This window comes from Meles meles, chromosome 8, assembly GCF_922984935.1.
Source record: "Meles meles chromosome 8, mMelMel3.1 paternal haplotype, whole genome shotgun sequence".
Lineage (NCBI taxonomy): Eukaryota > Metazoa > Chordata > Mammalia > Carnivora > Mustelidae > Meles > Meles meles.
The window spans coordinates 106,224,270-106,244,655 of NC_060073.1; the positions used below are offsets into that span (position 1 = coordinate 106,224,270).

General features: G+C 54.9%; 1 protein-coding gene across 2 annotated transcripts in view; it reads left to right on the top strand.

The window, feature by feature from the left end:
- Positions 1 to 20,386, top strand: part of DSCAML1 (DS cell adhesion molecule like 1) — a 341,244-nt gene that overhangs the window by 224,148 nt on the left and 96,710 nt on the right. For both annotated transcript variants that reach the window (XM_046017937.1, XM_046017938.1), the window contains exons 4-5: positions 12,750 to 12,896; positions 17,876 to 18,154. In XM_046017937.1, the coding sequence (XP_045873893.1) occupies positions 12,750 to 12,896; positions 17,876 to 18,154 (426 nt within the window). The remainder of the gene's footprint in view (positions 1 to 12,749; positions 12,897 to 17,875; positions 18,155 to 20,386) is intronic.

Consider the following 20,386-nt stretch of genomic DNA (forward strand, 5'->3'; position numbering starts at 1 on the left):
CCTTCCAGCAAGGAAGGGAAACACCATTCAAACCCATGCCCTTCTGAATCCAGATGGGGCCTTTTCTGCTCCACGATGCTATCGACTTCCTTGGCTGTCAAGAGACCTCAGGTTCCCATCCCTCCAGTGGCCCCATCTCTTATAGGGGCCAAAGGCAGAGATAGAGATAGGGAACCTGGCCCATCTCCCCTCCGGGGCACACATGGGGACTCCGGGCTGGTGGCAGCTCAGCATGGTCAGGCTAGGACGACCGTGGGGGGTCAGGCACTGTTATACCCTTGTAGACCACTCTGGACGGGGTGTTGAGACCACGTTGGCTCCTGTGCTCAGCACTCCTCAGAGCTCTCCCTGAGATGGGGTTAAAAAGAGAGACACACACCCCCATCCCTGCCAGACCAAGTGGAGGGAAATTGTAGAATCACAAGGAAAATGAGGCTTGGGAGATCCCTTCAAAACAAGTCCCTTCAAATGGTCCCATCCACTCATTTATCAGTTAGAGAAATGGGCCCAGGGGGAGCACTGCAACTTGTCAAAAGTCCCCCAGCAAACTCGCAACCAGGCTTCTCATCTCCCAGGCCAGTGCTCTCAGCCCTACCAGGCCTGCCTCTGAGACTCTCATAAACAACATTTCTACGTCATGGTGCTCTTACAAGCAAAACCTCCACCCTTCCTGGAAGACCATGGCTGGGCAGAGGTGTGCGGTGTAGAGATGAGGAGACCACCTCGGCGCTTCCAAGTCACTCAAACACTAGAGCTAAGCGTGGCCCATGGCTGGATCTGGCCAGGAAAGTATGACTGCTGTGGTCAGCTTGGGTCCCTCCAGCCTTGCGGGGGAACAGAGTCTGGGTCATACCCCGTGAGAACTGGATAAGGTCGGCATCTCTCTGTAGTTCCATATCCTCCTCTTTGACTACTCACCGTCTCACCTACAGGGGTAGCGGTGGGCACAGAAGGGCATAGGCCTTCTCGCAAGGCCCCCTGGGAACATGTGGTCTGTTGTGCCACCATCGGGAGCCCGACCCACCCGCCAAGCCCCAGCCCAGCCTGGCATCACCCCTTGAAGACAAACAGGAGGCCATGGTGCCTTCCCCAGCACCTGGGAGCCCTTATGCCAGGAAGCAGGCAGGTAGAGCTGCCCCTGGTGCATGGAGGTTATGGAGTTGTTAGGTGCTCTGGCTTAGCTCCCCACTGGAACCTTCGCTCCAGCATTTGCTCTTGCTTCCCGCCAGCCAGCAGCAGGGTGAAGTTTCTGGCTCTGCATACCGTATCCGGTTTCATAGCAGAAGTCCTACCTCCCGCCCATCTAGCCTCCTCATGCCCCAGATGCGTGCACCCTGCCAGACTTGAGTTCCATTTGGAAAGGGAAAGACTAGCCCCGTGCCCCTCTACGCCCCAGTCTCCTTGGGCGCCCTGTGCCGTGGTAGATGAGGTTTGGGTGTTTGAAAGGCAGTGCAGGCGAGGCCCCACCTGGAATCAAAGGCCCATTCCCCGGGCCAGCTTCCCACCCACGCCACCCCTGCACGATGCCTCCTCCGCTCCTGGTACCTGACGCCCACTAAGGGGTCTTGGCTCAGTCTCTCCGCACCCCCTCTGCTCTCAATGTCTATACCCAGCCTGTGTGGTGTACTTGATGACCTTCAGGACCAGCTGGCCTCTGTCCTCCTCCCCATTCCTACCAGGAGCCCTCCCCCCAGTGTCTTCACACAGCAGGACCTAGTTCTGGGATCTTAGTGCTGGAAGGGCCAGCAGGGACCAGCATGTCTGGACGAGGTGTGTGTTCATTTTCTAGGGCGTCCACGACAAAATGACCAGAGCAGCGGGTCCGGTTTCTCCTGGGTGCTCTCCTCTTACCAGCGGCTGCCCTGTCGCTGTGTCTTCACAGAGTCTTCCCTCTGTGTTCCTCCCGCCCTGGCATCTCTTCCTCCTCCTACAAGGACGCCAGTCCTGGCGGATCCATGCCCCACCCCTATGATCTCTTTTAGCCTTCTCTACCTCTTTAAAGGCCCCGTCTCCTAAAAGAGTCACATTGCGGGTCTAGACTTCACATAGGAACTTTATGGGGACGCAGTTCGGCCCATGACAGGGAGGCGCTAGGACGTAGAGCCAGCCAGCACCCAGAGCTGGGACTTGAGTCCACATTCCTGACTCAAATACCCTGAGCTATCGGCTGTGTTGCAGATCTCTCCTGGAGTCCTGGGTGGAGGCCTTACAGTCCCGGGGTCCAGAGTCCAAGGAAAAAGAGGAGCCAGAATAGGTCTCAGCTTCCCTGGGGCTTTTGAAACCCAGGCTGGCAGTTTCCGCCAGGGCCTCACCATCAGCAGGAGGACAGAAAGGAGTAAAAGGAGGATGCCCAGCATGGTTGGCCCTAAATAGTTCTCCGCAGGCTACCCTGGTGCTGGATCCACAGGCAGGGCTGATTCTACCCTCCAGAAGCATCAGCTGCCCCACGGGGCAGACTTCCTGGGAGGGAAGAGCCGCCTTGCCCACGGGTAAGCTGTCTCGTGTGTCTCCGTGGGGCCGGCTGACCGCATTGTTTCTGTAAATCCGTGCTGGATGGAACTGTAACTAGTAACCTATATCGATCACAATTACTCTTGTGGGATTGGGATGCCCCTGGGGGCCGATAGAGACACTTCAAGGCTTTGGCATCCTGAGGCTGCCCAGAAAGCAACCTTGCACGGACACAGGCCAAGTATCTCTTCTTTCCCAAGAGAGACTGAATGATTTTTCTGATCCTGACCAAATCCTGGTCTCTGTGCAAAGCTCTGTCCATTTCTTTCCCCCTCTCTGTCCCCAGCTCCTTACCCTATTGTGTCCTGTGACCTTCCTTGCGGGGGTGAGGGGTGCGGGCCGAGCAAAAGACCCCTCCCCTCAGTTTCCGGTTTTCTTGCTTTAGGGACCCCTCGGAGTCCAGGAGCTGAGAAACCTCTCCCAGGAAGCTTTTCTACAGCCAGGATTCATTCATTCAACACAATACGCACAAAAATGCCTCGGTCCCCATACGTGTCTTAATCACACCTGCCCTGTGCGTTTATACACTTTGTACTGTGGAAGCAGCAGGACATATAGTACAGGACATGCACAGCCACTTTCACGGACATTGTCTCCTGGACACTGCAGGAGAATCCTGTGAGATGAGCAAGCCAGGGCTTAGGACCCCCAGTCGGGGGATGAGACAGCAAAAGTCCAGAGAGGTTAAGGGATTTTCCCAAAGCCACACAGTTGGTAGGACGCAGGTCTCCGGCCTCGCATTTCGGACGGCAAGCGTATGCTTCCCCCAAGCTGCCCGCCTCTTCTCTACCAGCTCTTCCCCAGCAGCCTGGGCCAGTGCCCCCGACAGTGCACGCATGGTTGCACACGCACTCTGTTCCCTCCCAGACGCACGCAGCCACCAGCCCGTGGCCCTGCCTTCCTGACAACACATGCCGCCTGATCGCAGCAGGCTTTGCTGCCTCTGTGTGAGGCCTCCCGGAACAGATGACTGCCTACTGCCTCTGACCTCTAACGTCACCGCACGGGGGCCTCCCAGGGGACATGGCTCATCCGCTCTCAGTCCGGTGCCTTCTGGTGCCGGCCTCAGGGCCTCCCTCCCCTTCCTGCTCATACCCCCCACCCCCACCATGCTGGCCATGGCTAGGCAGAGGGACCGCGTCCAGAAGAAGCCAGGGGCCCGACCGCTGCCTGGAAGGGTCAGCCAAGTGCACCTCACTGGGGACAGATTGGCCAGGACACTCTCCAGAATGCAGCTCATGCTCTCCCGGCAGCCAGGTTTGGGGAAAGCAGCTCAGGATTGGTTCCGGAGAGCCCAGGGGAGCCCCGGCTCTTCCTCCCACTAGATGCGCGACTCGAACTGGTCCCCACCTGAGCCACGGTCTCCTCCTCTGTACAACAAAAGCACAGGGGCCGCCTGGGCCGGTGATGGCACTTCATGGGGGGACCCATGTGGGAGAGCTGGGCACCTGGGGGCACCCCGATTCAGGCACCTTGGGGTGTCTTGCTTGCTGAGTTTATGAAATCATTGAAGACATTTCACCAGCTGGACCCGGATCAGTCTCCCAGCCCAGGTGGACTCTGCCCACCAAGGGTGTCTAAAGGGGGCAAAGAGAGGAAGTGTCTGGCTTTTGGTTCCCGCACATGAGTCTTCTTCCTCAAAGGCCCCAGCCATGGAAACCTCTAGCATCGGCAGTTGGTTTGCCCACAGCGGCTCAGTCCTCCTCCTCTGTCCTCAGAGGGGCAGACCGCCACTCCGCCTCCACCATGGCGTGGCATGGTCCGGTCTCAGAGTGGGGCCCAGGACATGTGGTTTCATCCCGGGACCCCTGTCGTCAGGGGGGTCTCTCCTCCGGGCGAGGGTTGCGTTTGTACTCCCGTCCGCTACGGGAGAGATAGTTCCCCAGTTAGGGAAGGACGGTGGAAGGCCAGCCTCAGGCACGCTGGAGAGGGGCTGTCCCTGTTCCTCCTTCTCCCTGGGTGGGCTGTCCCGGATCTCCACATGCTTGAGTAGCTCCTGAGAAGGGTGAGGTCACTCCCTGCGGGGCCGCCCCCTGAAGGTGAGTCAGACATGGTTTATACTCCAGAACCCCTGGCCAGGTCGCTCATTGTCTCCTTCCCTTTTGTTCGCACCACAATCCTCCACACGTCCCAGCCTGGACCCCACTGAGCTGGGGAGCCAAGACAAGCATTAAGCATTGGCTTAAGGGAGGGGGGAGGCAGTGGGCCAAACCGTTACGGTATATCAGCAGGGGTTCTTGGGAGAGAGACCCCAGGGCACGGGGGACCTCGGGACAGGACTCCAGGCTGGAGAACCTGCTGTTTCCCTCGGCCGGAGGTGCCTCCGCTCCTGCCCGGATTCCTCCGTTTGCTGCGTGTGCACTGAGCATCTTCTATGTGCCAGCCGTGTTCTGGAGCTGGGTTACTAAAATAACTCCTTGCTGTCAGCGAGAAGCACCACGTGCTCTGAAGACAAACAGGCAGGGTAAGGAATTGGGCAGGGACATGGAGCACAGTCTAATTTTGAGAGAAGGGTCAGGCAAGGCCTCTGCAACGAGATGGTGTCTGAGCTGAGATCTGAACGGGGCTGGGAGTGAGTCAAGGAAAAAGCATTTCGGGCCCAGAAGGACGCCCGCAGCAAAAGTCCTGGGGTGGAAAGGAGCATACAGACATGGATTTGCAAACTGCTGTAGGAGCTGATCTCCAAGGGTCTTGCAGCTCTGCTGTCCTTTCAGTTAAGAATTTACACATTTGGGGGCACCTGGGTGGCTCTGTTGGTTAAGTGCCCAACTCTTGATTTGGGCTCAGATCATGATCTCAGGGTCATGGGATCGAGCCCTGCATGGAGCTCAAGTGAGCATGGAGCCTTCTTTTTTTTTTTTTTTTTTTCTAATAAGGCATGGAGCCTTCTTGAGATTCTTTCCTTCCTCTCCCTCTGCCCCTCCCCTTGCTTTCTCTCTCTCTCTCTCAAAAAAAAAAGGGGGGCGCCTGGGTGTCTCAGTGGGTTAAAGCCTCTGCCTTCGGCTCAGGTCATGATCTCAGGGTCCTGGGATCAAGCCCCACATAGGGCTCTCTGCTCCACGGGGAGCTTGCTTCCTCCTCTCTCTCTGCCTGCCTCTCTGCCTAGTTGTGATTTCTTTCTGTCAAAAAAAAAAAAAAAAAAAAAAATATATATATATATATATATATATATATATATATATATATATACACATATATATATATATATAAAATTTCTAGGAAGGAAGGGACCTTAAAGATGATCCAATTTCTTTCTCTTACTCAGTATTTAAATCCTCTATGCAATATCCAGCCAAGCATTTCTTCAGTCTCTACTTAAATACCCCTGGTGACAGGAAACTCACTACTTCCTGAAAACACTCATTCCAATTCTTTATAATCTTGACTTAAAATTTTTTCTTATTTTAATCACAGTAGAATCCATATAACATAAAATTTGCCATCTTAATTATTTTTAAGGCTCAAGTTTTTGTTTCAGTAGTATTTCAGCACCGTCTTGAGTTCAGAAATGTTTAAGTGCAGCTTTATCTCGCAAAACTGGAGCTCCGTATCCATGGAAGACGACTTCCCATTTCCCCTTCCCCAGCCCCCGACACCCACCATTCCATTCCACTTTCTGTCTCTACGAAGCTGACTACTCTGGGTACCTCCTATCAGTGGAATCAGACCATATTTGTCTTTTTGTGACCGCCTTATTTCCCTGAGCATAATGTCCTCAGGGTTCACCCACACGGTCACCTGTGTCAGAATGCCCTTCCCTTTGAACGCTGAGCAACAGTCCATCATGTGTCTAAACCACCTTTCCTGGTCCACTCATCCATCAGCGGACACTTGGGTTGTTTCCACCTTTCACTAGTGTGATTCATGCCATGAACAGGTGAACAAAGTCCTTTTTAAGACCCTGCTTTTAATTTTTCCAGGTACACACCCAGAAGTGGAATTGTTAGGTCACGTAGTAATTCTATTTTTTATAAATTTAAGGAACCTCCATCCTGTTTAACTTTGACTTTGGAAAGCTCAAACATAATTATTTTCAAACGTGATTGGATATAGCAGATGCAGTGATTAGCAGTGGCAGGAGGTTTGCCAGACGTAGAAACGCTCAGAATTGGGAGTGCGCTAATCTGGGAAGGCTTCTTGGAGGAGGTAAAATTAGAGCTGGTACCTGACTCTTCTGTGTGTGCCGATAAAAATACCTTCAAGCTTGGGGAAGTGCCATTCATTGGTTCTAGAAACATTTATTTCTAGAGTACCTACTTAGCAGTCAGCACACTGAGTGAAATGAGAGACTATTGGAGGGCTTTGAGGAAAGTAGCCACATAATCTGACTCTGATTTTGAAGCCTCCCTCCGGCTGTAGGTTGGGAACAGATGGAGGAGGGACAGGGGCCGAAGCAGGGAGCCAGGCGGGAGGCTGCTGTCCCTGCTGTATTCAGTCATTTCTGTTCCCTTGCTTTAGAGGCTTGGAGTGGGATCTGTGGCACCCATACCTTCCTGCAAACCCTCAGCTCCTTCCTCCTCTTCTGCCCAGCACCCTCTCCCCACCAAACAGACCCTCCCGCCTGCCTCTGAGCACAGAGAGAAGCCCAGCCTCTGCCGAGGGCATTCCCCCCCCCCCACCCCCGCTCTTGTAGCCCCCTGGAGCTGCCAGGAGCTCCAAGATTTCTAGTGTTCCTCTCTCCTGCAGCTCTGGGGAGTCTCTGAGGCCCAGCTGTTTGACCTTTTAGAAAAAGACCAAGAAGATGCTGTTAGTTCACCTAGCCCGTGTGCAGGACCTCTGCATTACCAAGGGCAGGGGTCCCCTTCCTTTTTTTCTTTTTTTTTTTTTAAGATTTTATTTATTTACTAGACAGTCAGAGATCACAGATAGGCAGAGAGGCAGGCAAAGAGAAAGAGGGGAAGCAGGCTCCCCACTGAGCAGAGAGCCCAATATGGGGCTTGATCCCAAGACACTGGGATCATGACTTGAGCGGAAGGCAGAGGCTTTAACCCACTGAGCCCTCCAGGCGCCCCAGGAGTCCCCTTTCTTTATGGCCAAGCTCCTGATGGGGAAGGAAGGGAAGAATTTGCAGGAAGCCCGGCCATAGGGACTGAGCGCCCCTCATCTCCTTGAGGTGAGGTCACTTGGATTGAGGATGATGGAGCCCCGCCAGCGTGCCGAGGCCTCTCACAAGCTGCATTTCATCTGGCTCTCCCAATGGCTCCGTGACGTAAGGTCTATTTATTATCTCTGTTTTCCTGAAGGGGAAACGGGACTCAGAAGCTGAGCGCCAACAGAGAGACGTCCTCGTGAGTTTTTCTTACCCCATGGCTCTCTGCCCTGCCTGCACGTTTCAGGACCTGAAAAGCTTTCTTTAAAGACCAATTTCTTTAGAGACCACACCCCCACAATTCTGAGTTTCATTTTAAAAGCTGCTTAGATGATTCTAATGTCCAAGCAGGGTGGGAAACACACATGTACCCCACCTCCCCCCTCTTTTTTTGCAGGAGGGACAACTGAGGGCCTGGGAAACTCCTGGACCCCCTGCGGTCACCCGGCGTCCGTTTCCGGGGGCTGTCGTAACAAGTTACCACAAACCTGATGGCTTAACGCAGCAGAATTTAATGCAGCAGAGATTTGCCATGTCACAGTTCTGGAAGCCAGAAGCCCCGGGTCAGGGTGTCCGCGCGGCATGCTCCCCATCCCGGCTCTAGAGGGGAATCTTCCTGGTCTCTTGCATAGCTTCTGGGGTGGCTGGCAATCCCGCGTTTATTGCCTTATAAATGCATCACCCCAATTTCTGCATCTGTCTTCACATGGCCTTCTCTCTGTGCTCATGTGCCTGTGTCCAAATCTCCCCGTTCTTAGAAGAGGACCAGTCACACTGGATTTAGAACCCACGCTAATCCAATATGACCTCATCTGAACTTGATTATGTTTGCAAAGATCTTGTTTCCAGTAAGTTCCTGTTCACAAGCCCTGGGTGGGCATTCATTTGGGGGGGATACTTTTGAACTCAGTGCACAATCCATCGTTAGTAGTAGCGCCAGGACTCCAATCCAGCCTCCTAAATCCAGTCCTGGGCTTGGCCCCTCTTTATCCTCCTCTTCTCACTAATGGCCTCCTCCATCAGGTCCCCTCCCACCCCTCACCAGCCCCCAAGATAACACCTTTCCTGATGGAAGAACATTGTCTTCTAACCGTGGAATCCCAAAGGGCAGAGACCAGGTCCAAGACCTCTCCATGGAGCACAGTCCAGGACCTAGGGATGCTCCTTAGAGACTTGATAAACCAAACTGAATTGAATGTGTGAGTGCTCTCATACATTATAAGGTATAAGGTGGTGAGGACCCCACTGACAGAAGCAACCAAGCAGAGGCTGTTGACCTTACATCCCTACGAGAGGGGCCGCCATTCTAGGAGAGTCAGTCTAGCACAGAGCTTTGGAAGAGCATGGGAAGCGGACTGATCGTCTGGACTCTGCCATTTACTACCTGTGTGACTGTGGGTAGGTTATGTAACCTCTCTGTGCTTTGCTTAGTAAAAACAGTAGTATCCATTTCAAAGCGTTGTGGGGATTGCATAAGATAATGTTTATGAAAGCCTTGCCCTGACATGTAATAGGTGCTCCATCAATATTAAGCTTACAAAAGGAGAGGCCCGCTCCAGATCACCAGGAAGAAGGACGGTAAAGCAGGGTGGAGAATTTGTAGGAATAGTAAAGAGAAAAAAGGAACCACACACCGTGCCTCCCTGGTCACGGGCAAGTTCACAGGCAGTGCTGCAGCCTTTGGCAGGGGACAGTCCAGCAGCATCAGAGCAGTCCGCCTTTAAACACAGATCCGTACCCCAGACTTAGAGCCTAAGGGAAAGCGACCTCCCGGCGGACGCTCATGGAAACACTACTGGAATTTGGGGTGGAACGGTATTTATGACCCAAGATGTCTAGCACTCCTGGCCCCTGGCCACCTCATGCCGTTAGTAGCTTCCAGTCTCGGTGTCGACCAAACATGATCCCAGACACGCATTTCCATATGGCCTCAGGATGGGGGCTGGACATGGAGGTCATGGCTGCCACTCCCCTTACTCCCGCGGGTCCAGCCTACCCCGAGAAGAAGGAACCAGGATGAGGGGTAACTGCTCCTCTACCCATTCCGATGGCCGATCCCATTTGGGATGTGCAGTAGGGGCTGCCCGACTGCCAGGCCACGCCATCAGAGCCAGCCCTGGAGGCCAGCTGCTCTGTGGATCCCTGGCCCCTCCGAACCCCCCACCAGCTGGCTGTGCCGCCCCCATCCCGCACCGTATGCCACTCGCTCCGCCGGCCTCTTGCTGCTCCCTTCCCCAGCAGGGCCCATCATCTGATTCTCATCAAACATGCACAACTGATGTTGCACAAGTCCCCCCCAGAGGGGATTAACATAATACCCCTGATTTCTCCTTCCCCTCTCTCTTCCCTTCTCTCGAGCGAGCGCTGTGCCTCCCCCTGGCTGCGGCCCGCCTTTGTTTCACGAGGAGCGATATACTGTGTCTGGAAATGTTACTGCAATTAAATATGCACAAGAAGGGGGGAAGGGAGGGGGGAAATGAGGACAATGAAGGATGTGAAACATCAGACGCAGCAGCTGCTTGTTGCCATAGAAACCCCAGCTTCCCACCACCATCCCCGCAGCACCCCTTCCCAGCTTAAAATTCCAGTAGGACCAAGTGCACCGTCGTCCCAGGGTGCTGGGGGCCGCGGGATCACAGCGTCCAAGCTGCTGGGGCTGGAGCACCTGTAGGCTGCTGAGGTGGATTTGGGGGTCTCTCCCCCCGCAAACACACACCTCCGACCAGATACTTCTGATTGGCAGTAACACCCTCCAGTAGTTCTGCATTCCAGTCCCAGTTACATAATAAATCACGGGAGAGCTTCCGCATTTGACTTTGGGATGTCACAACATGGAGACAAAACGGCACATTCAGAGTCTGGTGGGGAAGCCAGGCTTTCTCTGTGCTTCCCCCGGGTCCTCTCCGACGGCTGGCAGCAGGGTTGGGCTCCCTCCCGCTTCCTTCTTGCGTCTCACCCACAGCACTGAGTGGGAGTCTGCAGGGTGCGGTCTGGGTGCTGGAGAGAGCCTGGTGGGGGTCCAGAGGATAGGCAGGCTGCCAGATGGCCCAGTGTTCTTCGAGGGGGGTGGCCCCAACAATGTGCCACTCGGTGGGGACCCATGTGACATCCCAGACCTAGTCCCACACGGTCAGGTGTCCAAGGGTGGAGAGATGGCAGTGGTCAGACCAGGCCTTAGCTGAGTGGGAGTTGAGTGGGAGGTAGGGTGTAATGGGGCTGCCTCCCACTCCAGCACATCCCCTGAAAAAAGGGAACTGTCTTGGGCCGGGCATTGGTAGTTGCACTCTATCCTGTGCTGGTCACGTAAGGCTGATAGTTAGGTACCCCCCCTGGCACATAGTAGGTCTAATCCTATACAAAGATGGATGGGAGATAGGGAGGGGAAATTCAGAGATTGGTAGATAAACCAGCATTCATTAAGAAACAAGTAATCATCCATTTTGAAGAAGTTCCTTGAGATCATATTAAATAAATATTAAAGGATAAAATTCTAGATAGCTTCGCCTGATGAAAAGTCAAAGGGCGTGACAGCTCCTTTCCCGTTGGTGAGGGAGGTGTCAGTGACGCAGGTTCGGGCTAGTTCCCTAGGGCTCCAGGGAGTAGAACCAGGAGCCGTGGAGGGGGCCACCAGGAGACCAATCGTGACCAAGGAAGATCTCTCTAAAAGTCAGAGCTATCCACTCTGGAGTGGGCCACTGAGTGAGGTAGTGAGTTCCCCAAACCCAGAGACATTCAAAGGAAGGCTGGAGAACCTTTGTCAATGATTCGGTCAGGTACCTTCAGCTTTTCAACCCTACAATTCTATAGCATTCCTTGTCACCAAGTGTCATTAGGCGAGATCCCAGTCCCCTGGTGCTGAGGCTTGTGCTCCGGGGTGGTGGGACACCACAGGATGTTTCTGAGAGCCGATGTTCAGAGCTCTCATCATTGGTTGAGGGGGTCATCAGCCCCCAGGTGGGAGGAAGCAGATCTCTAAATAATAGGAATCGAAGGGCAAGGGGCCACCCGAAGTGTTTCCTTACGAGAGCCTGGCACTCGAGTGTCAGCAGGTCCCTCCAATGGAGTCAGCATGACCTGCTCCCCTATAGCTCCTTTTTAAAACACTATCATGGTCTTGATTCCAGTACCCACTTCTGGTGGAAATGGCAGCCTAGGGTCTTCTATGCTTGTCTGGGGAAGCAATCTAGTCCCCAGGGAGTAGGCAGAGGGACCCAAAGTCAGCATCTCACTCTCAGTCTGGCTGGACCTTGGGTGGGAGGGCGCTGTCTTGGGCTTAGGGTGTCTGAGGCTGAATGCAATCCCTGCCCCAACTGGCAAGTCCACATTTTCCCCTTTGAAAGTTAGCCCTGACCAGGCTCAAGTTCGGGGTTTGCCTTGGGACCTCGGCCAAGGAAATCCACTCCACCGCTAAGTGGCGTCACGTGTCATAATCCACAAAATGGGTGTCCTGCCCCCTGTCCTTCCGGCTTCCCTGCCGAGTCCTGACAGGAAGACCATGGAAGGACCCGGAAAAGTAAAGCACCGTGTCGGTGCCTTTGCCTCGCACAGAATGAGCGTTCAAGAACTGAGTGTTGAATGAGTATTGTAACCCTGGCTCTCCACGTCCTCACGGCTAGCAACTGTCCGCTGAGTGAACAGATGATGGAAACAGAGAAACGGGTTTAGGCTTGTCCTAGGCTCCATACGTGGGGAAAGCTGGGAGCCAGAATGCCTGAGTTCTGCTCTGCTTACTGGTCGTGTGACCTGACGATGGAGAGGACACCTCAAATGCCTGTAAGAACAGATGAACGTGGAATGCGAAGGAACTTTGCAAACTCTTGCCCAGAGATAGGAAAGATGAGGACTTGCTGTGCACCAGACACTTCATTATTATTTCAGCCCTGTGATGCATTCTTTGCACCCCATTGTGTGGGTAAGGCTCAGAGACATTAAGTGACTTTCCCAAGGTCACACAGCTATTAAGTGGAAGAGTCAGTTTGGAACCCAGATCTTGGCTGACTCTAAAGCCCACCATCCTTCTGTAAAAGTCTGAAACCTCTACACCTAAAGGAGTAACAGTTCTGGGAGGAAGGCAGCTGCCGGCCTGAATGGCTTCTGGTAGCATGCCCTGCCAGGGGAGTAATGGAGTATGTCTTGATTGTGTCTCCAGAAAACAGGTTTTTTATTACTCATCACGGCGGGCTGTACATCTCTGACGTGCAGAAGGAGGACGCCCTCTCTACCTACCGCTGCATCACCAAGCACAAGTATAGTGGGGAGACCCGGCAGAGCAATGGGGCCCGCCTCTCCGTGACAGGTAGGCAAGAGGGCTGCAGAGGACACTAGCCCACCCTGGGGATGGCCATGTCCACGCCATGGATCTGGGACACTGCTGTGTACTTAGGCCATCAGGGCACTCAGAGAAGGAGATTAAAGAACAAACATACAGGGCCCAGCAAGGCAGAACACATCCAGTGTGGTTTGGGGTGCCCTTCATGTAAGAACCTCAGAGTCTGCACCTAAGCAAGCTACCTCTCCTGGAGAATTGGTAATGAGGATGAATGCAATCCAGCTTCTCTTTCCCCTTTTTGCCTTTGCCGCTAGGAAGCTCATGAGTATAACCTGATGTTCAAACATAGTAACGAGGAGGTTAGATTAGATTAGATATGGGAGGATTTTGTTCCTTCGTGTCTCTAAGTACTTTTTAAGATTCTATTTGGCCTGTTTATGAGCCCGTGTGTTTCTTCTATTATAGATTAACAGTAGGCAGGATATAATCCATAAACAACAATATTTATAAACTAAAGAAAAGATTCTATTTCTGGAATGATTATCCTTTTTCAAAGGGATAGAAGCTAAAGTTTATTGAGTCCCCTACGTGCCAGATCTTACCTATTAGGCACCATAATATTCTCGTGAGGAGTACACTGTTCTGTTTTACAGGTGAGAAAAACCAGATCTTAGGGAAGCCAAGCCACTTGCCCCAACTGTTTAACCAGTGGGAGGCAAAGCCAGGACGTTCCCTCTGCAGCCAGGCTACCACCCATCTCCGCAAGGAAGGGGTCATTTGAGCATCCGCACATGCCCCTGTCACAGAGTAAAGGAGGGCACAGGGTCCCCCTCAAAGAGCAGTGCTTTTTCAAACTCTCGACAGCAATCCACAGATAGACACTTTTATCATAACCTGTGCAAGGCACACCGATCGCTCCTGCCACATGCATTTAAATGAACTCTGCTATTTCCTATTCTATCGTATCCAATTTTGATTTATCTAAATGCTGGTCGCAACTCACCAAATGGATTTCACAAGTTCCTAACCGTTTGTGACCTACAATTTGAAAATCTCTGCTATTGAAGAGATGGGATTGGAGTGGCTTGTGGAAGGAGGGTGAACCGATAACATGGTCGTTTCGGAGACCAGACTCACCCAATTGTGCAACCTGTCAGGGCCTCTGGAAAAGAGCCTAACTAGAGGACCGACTAGAGGGTTCTGTCTCACTCTGACAGTCTGGGGTTTGGGGAGGATGACCCTGACCTCAGATTATCTCTATCCAGACCCTCTCTCATTTGCCTAGCCCATTTGAGGAGCAGGAGCCAAGAAGATAGGGTTCTCTGATCACTCTTTGTGTCTCCAGCACCGGGCCCTGTGCCTGGCACATAGTAGGTGCTAAGTAAAGATTTGTGGACCTAACCAATGCCAAGGGAAACTGCTGGTGGCTACACTGAGGGCCTCTGTCTTTGTGGCGAGACTTTGGAATCTGCAGCCCAATTCCCCAATGTGTTAGAGTGGTTCCTTCAGAAGTACTGGGGCTTGTTTGCATGCTGCTTTGCATCTCATTTGCATGCTTCTCATAAAACAGGGGAATGGTGCAAAAATCCCCCCTCCCGCCGGCCTGCTTTTTCCTGCGCAAATATTTTAGCCCCTTCATCCTGCCAATCTCACCTCCACTTCTACTGGGGGAGGAGACAGGTGTCTCTCAAAAAAGACACCCTTTAAACCGGAGGGTATGCCAACCCCAATCTCCTTCTGGTCTCCATGCACCACCAGCTGTGAGGAGAAGGGGAGTTGGGGCAGGAAGAGAATGAGAGATGCTCCCAGAGATAAAACCCAAATGAGAGACAGAGGTAGAGACAGGGAGGCCCCCCCAGGCAGACAGAAGGGGAGAGGCACAGGCCCAGAGAGACAGACAACAGGGAGAAAACAGAAGAAAACCTGCCCAGAGGGACAAAGGCAGAATGGGAGCTGAGAGGAGCAGGAGGGTCCTGGAGGGAAGGGAACGGAGGGAGCCAAGGGGACGGGGTCCCGACTGTGACATGGCCCTGATGTGATGTGGTGTGACAAGGCATCTGCAAGCTGCTTGTCTCGGCAAAAGTGCAAGTGATACTGGAGGAAGGCAGTGCAGAGGGGGTGCGAGGGGGGCATGTCGGGGAGCTCAGGCCTCAGCCTCCAGCCCCACGTGCCACACATCCACTCCGGCTTGAGGAGGGCGCTCGGTCAGTCCTGAACAAGAGATGCTGGCCACGGTTTCTGCCGCGGAGGTTCACTGTCTAGTGGCCAGCTTCCCCAAGGGCCCCCGGGCTGGCAGGAATGGCCGGACACCCGGGAAGGGTGGCCAGACGCTCGGGGCCAGCAGCTGGAAAGATGGCGGCTGGAGGATCCCTGCCAGGGTACCTGGTGGCTAAGGTGTCCACACACCCCGAAGGGCAGCCGCCTCCATCTCTCCGGACCCCAAGGCAAAAGGAAGGAGTGAAAGGATCCACGTGGCAGTGTGTCCTCAACATTTAGTGAGGGCAGCAACCACACCTGTGGGTTCCTCAGTCCTCACAGAGTGTTCCAGAAAGCAAGAGGGTGGGAAGGAAGATGGGCACAGGAGATGTGTTGGATAAAGGACTCTGAATCCAGCCCAAGGTGCCGGCTTAGCCTCACCCTTCACGAGCTGTGCAAGGTGGCAGAGGATAAGGAGAGTCCCAGACCTCAGGCTCCTCATCTGTAAAATGGGAGCAACAAAACAGCTTGTTGTGAGAAACAGGGACCAGATGGGGAAAGCTTAGCGTTGTGTCTGCCACGTGGGGAGCACTCAGGAGAGGGGCTGCTGTGTTGTGGTGGTGTCTTGTTCCCGTGCTGTTGCCGCATCATTGTTCCTACTCCTTTCCGAAGAGCGTCTGTCGGGGAGGGGGAGGAGAGCGACTTTCCTCTTTCCGTATGGTCCAAGGTGAAGGAGGCTGTTGCAAGAACGATCTGAGCTCCCTAAAACCCAGCCCCCAAGCAGCCATTCTGAACATGTAGGTCCTTCGTAGAATTTACCAAGAGCTTCCATGAGCATGAACTCCATGCAATCGGCATTATCATCTGCCTTTATAAAGATGAGACCCGTGACCAGAGAGGCTGGCCGACGAGTCCAGGGCTCCCCAGCTCATGGGGCAGGGGTGGGGGGGGCTAAGCCACGTGCAGAAGCCGTGTTCGGGGTGCCTTTCCGGGACAGCACGGCTCATCCGATTGGAGGAGGTCCCAGCAGCCTCCCCAGGGCGCCCCGAACGCCCCTGCAGATTTCTCGGGGCTCAGCCATCTGGCTCCCCCAGCCCCACACCAGCCCTGGCAGCGCCCAATCCCCCCGGGGCTGTCGCCGGTACACGCCGCAGCATTTTACTTCTGCTCCGGAGTAATGAAAGAGGCTTCTTTCCCTCAGAATTTAATTTCACGCCTGAGACTCGGTGATTAATTCCCTCCCCCCACCCCGTCTTCCACCGCCCCGTCGGCCCCTCCGCTTGTAAATTCTGCGGTGTGCCACGGAATTTGTGTATTTTGCATCAATTAAGTGTCACATTGAGTAATTCTTCCCTGGCACTGGGTTTGTTTATCCCGACCATCCCCACGGGGTTGTGTGGGGAAGAGGCCATGGAAGCGGCTGGGGAGGGAGGGCGGGGCAGAGCTGTGTGGAGATTTTGCTCAGTCAAGCTCTCGGACATGCGTCTTGCCTTGTTGCCTACAACAGCCTCACGAGACATGGAGGCAGCGCCAGGACCCCGGCCCCTGCGCGTGACCCTCAGGCTCTGAGCCAGGATGAGACTCGCCCAAGGTCACACGGTTTCCCCATGACCAGGGCGGACCTGCACCCGGCTCTCCTGACTCTTAGCCTAACCTCCTTCTGAAGAGCCACGGAAGGTGGGGAGGGAGTAGAGTCTTCTAGAAAGTCTCTCCCCACCACCACCCACAGAATTCCCCACCCAACCCTTCTCCAAGGGAGATGAGCTAAGGACGGGAGACATTTGCCATTAGTCAAGGAGGGTCCGGAGGGGGTGCCTGCCGCTCCCACCGTTCACTGTCGAGCTGACTTCAGTATTAGATTGCTCCATTTACTGAACAAGGGTGGGTGAGACCTGATTTGTGATCTCGGCTCTGCGGTGTGATCCTGGATGGGTCACTGCACCTCTCTGGTCTCCGACCCTCCTCCGTCTGTGGCCGCCAAGACCCCTAAGCCAGCTCTACGAGTCCAGGAGCCCCCAGTCGGCTTCCCCCAGAGGTCAGGGGTTCAGCAGCCATAGGCCTGCTCTGTGTAGGCACAGGAAATCCACTCACAGAATGCCACCAGCCAGGGGCCTGGGACAGCCACAGGTCAGGGCCGTGGGGCCTGCAGTCACGGCTCTCTCTTGCTTGGGAGTGTAAAATGGAGAATTATTCAAGATGGCAGGTGTGGTTTGCAGAAGGCTTAACTTCTGAATCCTTCTGGGCACAGATGGAAAAGCATGGCCCTCTCTGAGTTTGCTAGGATCACAGATAGGAGGAGACAGGACAGGGCAGCTGGTTCCCCCAACCCTGAGGGGCACCCCCAGGCCAGTCTGAGGCCCAGATCAAGGCTTACCAGAATCGCAGGTTCGAAAAGTCATGACTCTCGTGTCACAGGGTATCCCTTCTCCCAAGTCTGGGCCAGGCTCCAGGCATCGTGTCTATGAAGGGAGCTCTCACACACTCTCTCCCTCTCGGCACCTCTCTTGTCTCCCTTGTTGCATCTGTCTGTCCGTCTGTCTGCACACACTATCCTCTTCCCACCTCCCTCAAGCCCCTGCTTCTCAGTCATGGCTCTCAGGGCCTCTATCTGGCTTGAGTACGAGAGTTTGGGCCACAGTCTGGGGCCTAGGAGACACCATAAGCCATCCCACACTGGGTATTGTTCATGCTGGTTACTGGTGGGCAGCAGGTGCCTATTCTGGTGCTTGCCTCGCCGCCCCCCCCCCACCCCTGCACCTGCTTCATCCTGCTTGGGCTGTCCAGGGCCACTGATGCTCTCTGCCTTCCAGACCCTGCCGAGTCGATCCCCACCATCCTGGATGGCTTCCACTCCCAGGAAGTGTGGGCGGGCCACACCGTGGAGCTGCCCTGCACAGCCTCCGGCTACCCCGTGCCTGCCATCCGCTGGCTCAAGGACGGCCGGCCCCTCCCGGCGGACAGCCGCTGGACCAAGCGCATCACGGGGCTCACCATCAGTGACATGCGGACGGAGGACAGCGGCACCTATATTTGTGAGGTCACCAACACCTTCGGTTCTGCAGAGGCTACGGGCACCCTCACAGTCATCGGTGAGTGGGGAACCCCTTTGCCAGGCCTAGGAACCTTTGACAGCACCGCGGTATGACAGGGAGGGGTGGCACCTGCCTCTGGCCGGCCCCAGGGGAGAATCCCCTGGTTGGGGAAGGCAGCAGCAGGAAGTCCCAGGAAATGCTCTGGGTTTGAAATCAGAAGAGCTGTTCCTTGGTTCTGGTGTTATCAGATAAGAACCGACTTTGGGCAAATCACATAACCGTGGTCACCACCTCAGTGTCCTCTTCTATAAAATGGGAGAATGATCCCGGGCCTTCCTGCCTCCTGAGCTCAGAAGGGTCATGAGTGTGACAGTGACGGTGATGAGGTCACAGGGCTTCCTGGCTTGTTGAGAGGGAGGAATGTGTGCCCTAAAGGAAACAGTGCTGGTGTTAACCCAGTAGAGGACATACTGTAGCCCATCAGACACGATTCTCAGAATATTTCACAATAATTGATGGGGACATCAATTGATGATGAATCAGATCAGACTCGGGAATGAATGACAAGGAGGGCTTTCCAGTATCAGCTCCAGTCCTGCCTGTTCCTCCCGATCCCGTAGCCCTAGCCCTCCAGGGGTCCAGCAAGCCCTTGGGGTGGGGGGGGGGGGTGCTTCACAGACCGTGCTGTTGCTGAGCCCCTGCGGCTGAGGTCAGGCTCTGACCACAGTGGGGCTGGGATTTGGAGACCCCTAGGGAATCCCATCCCACCGAGCCGCTGCATAGCCTGAGGCCACATTGAATGTCATATGGAAGGGCATCGTGAGGGTCCCTGAACCTGGATGGTGGAAGGAGGCTGTCCAGCGGTGAACCAACCTGCGGCAGAGAAGTTCCCTCCACCACGCCGACTGACCAGAGCAGCCTTCCTCCCCTCTCCCGTCCCCGTCTCAAGAGCGTAGAGCTACAGGTCTGCAGACCCTCAGCGTTCTCCCTGCTCGGCTGGCCTCCTGGGCCTGGGGTCTTGTTCCCCCGCCCCAGCCCAGATGTGAGCCTGGTCTCCTCCCTGTGGTCGAGGGCATCTTAACAGTCAGGGACGTTTATCTGCAATGTTGGGAAGAAGTCCTCCCCGTGGGAACATGTGGAGGAGCAGAAAGAGCCCCAGGAAGCACACTGGGGTGACAGCCCAGGATACAGATGCTTAGGAGAGAGTGTTGAGAAAGCAGGGACCGGGGGCTCCTCGCAGCCTAACGAGCCCCAGCCGGCAGGACAGGAGCGTGGAAGGACCAGCGCCGATGTCCCCCTCCATGCCCCAGTACTGTCCAAACCCGCTTAGTCAGATCGGCCTTCCCCTCTCCCCCGTCCCAGTGCACACACATTACATACACACTCTCTCATATCACACACACACCCACACCACACACGCACACACGCATGCACGCTGCCTCAGGGCTCAGGTCAGGAGGGCGGCACACCCCTGAACCCTTGGAACGTTAGCAAACCTGACTCTGGGTGATGTGGTGTTCATAGCCCCTGCCTCAGTCATACGGGCAAGCAGATAGGCGTGCCCGCGCGTGCGCACACACACACAGACACGCACGCACACACAGGCAGATGTGTTGAAAGGTCACATGCCCACTTCTCCATACAGACATGCACACACGTATGGTGCCCATACACATTCACAGATACACACTTCCTCCACCATCGCATGCTCACATCCAGGCACACGCACACAGACCCACGGCTGCGTGCACACCCCCGCTGCCATACACCTGATTCCCCGCCCAACCTCAGCTCCACATCCCCCCCAACACTGGGTTTGGCTGGACAACCATGTTCAAGGGCAGGTGGCACAGCTTTTCTCTGCCTTCCATTCTCTCTGCCAGCCCCCGCTCTGCCAGGTGTCCAGAGGAAAGCAGGCTTTTCACACGCACACACCCCCATTCTGCCATCGAGCCTCCCATCCATCTTGTCACCAAGTCATGTGGAGCAGCAAGGTGAGAGCAGGTAGCTGGCCGAGCCCTGGGAGCCCTGGATGGTGACTGGGACAAGCGGGATGCCACCTGCTTCGTCGTGCACTGACATTTCCTGGGCAGGGCCTCTGGGAGAGAGCGAGAGAGCCTGGCAGGAGCGGAATCCTGTGAGCTTTGACTGTGCCCCGCCCAGCCAGGCTGCCCTGCCCCCTCCTCCAGGTGACCTCGTTGGGGTCCTAGTCCCCTGCAGGCCTCAGCCTCCTCTAGAGAACCCCAAGCCCATGGAGATCAGGGCAGAGAGGTGGCCAGCCCTCCCAGC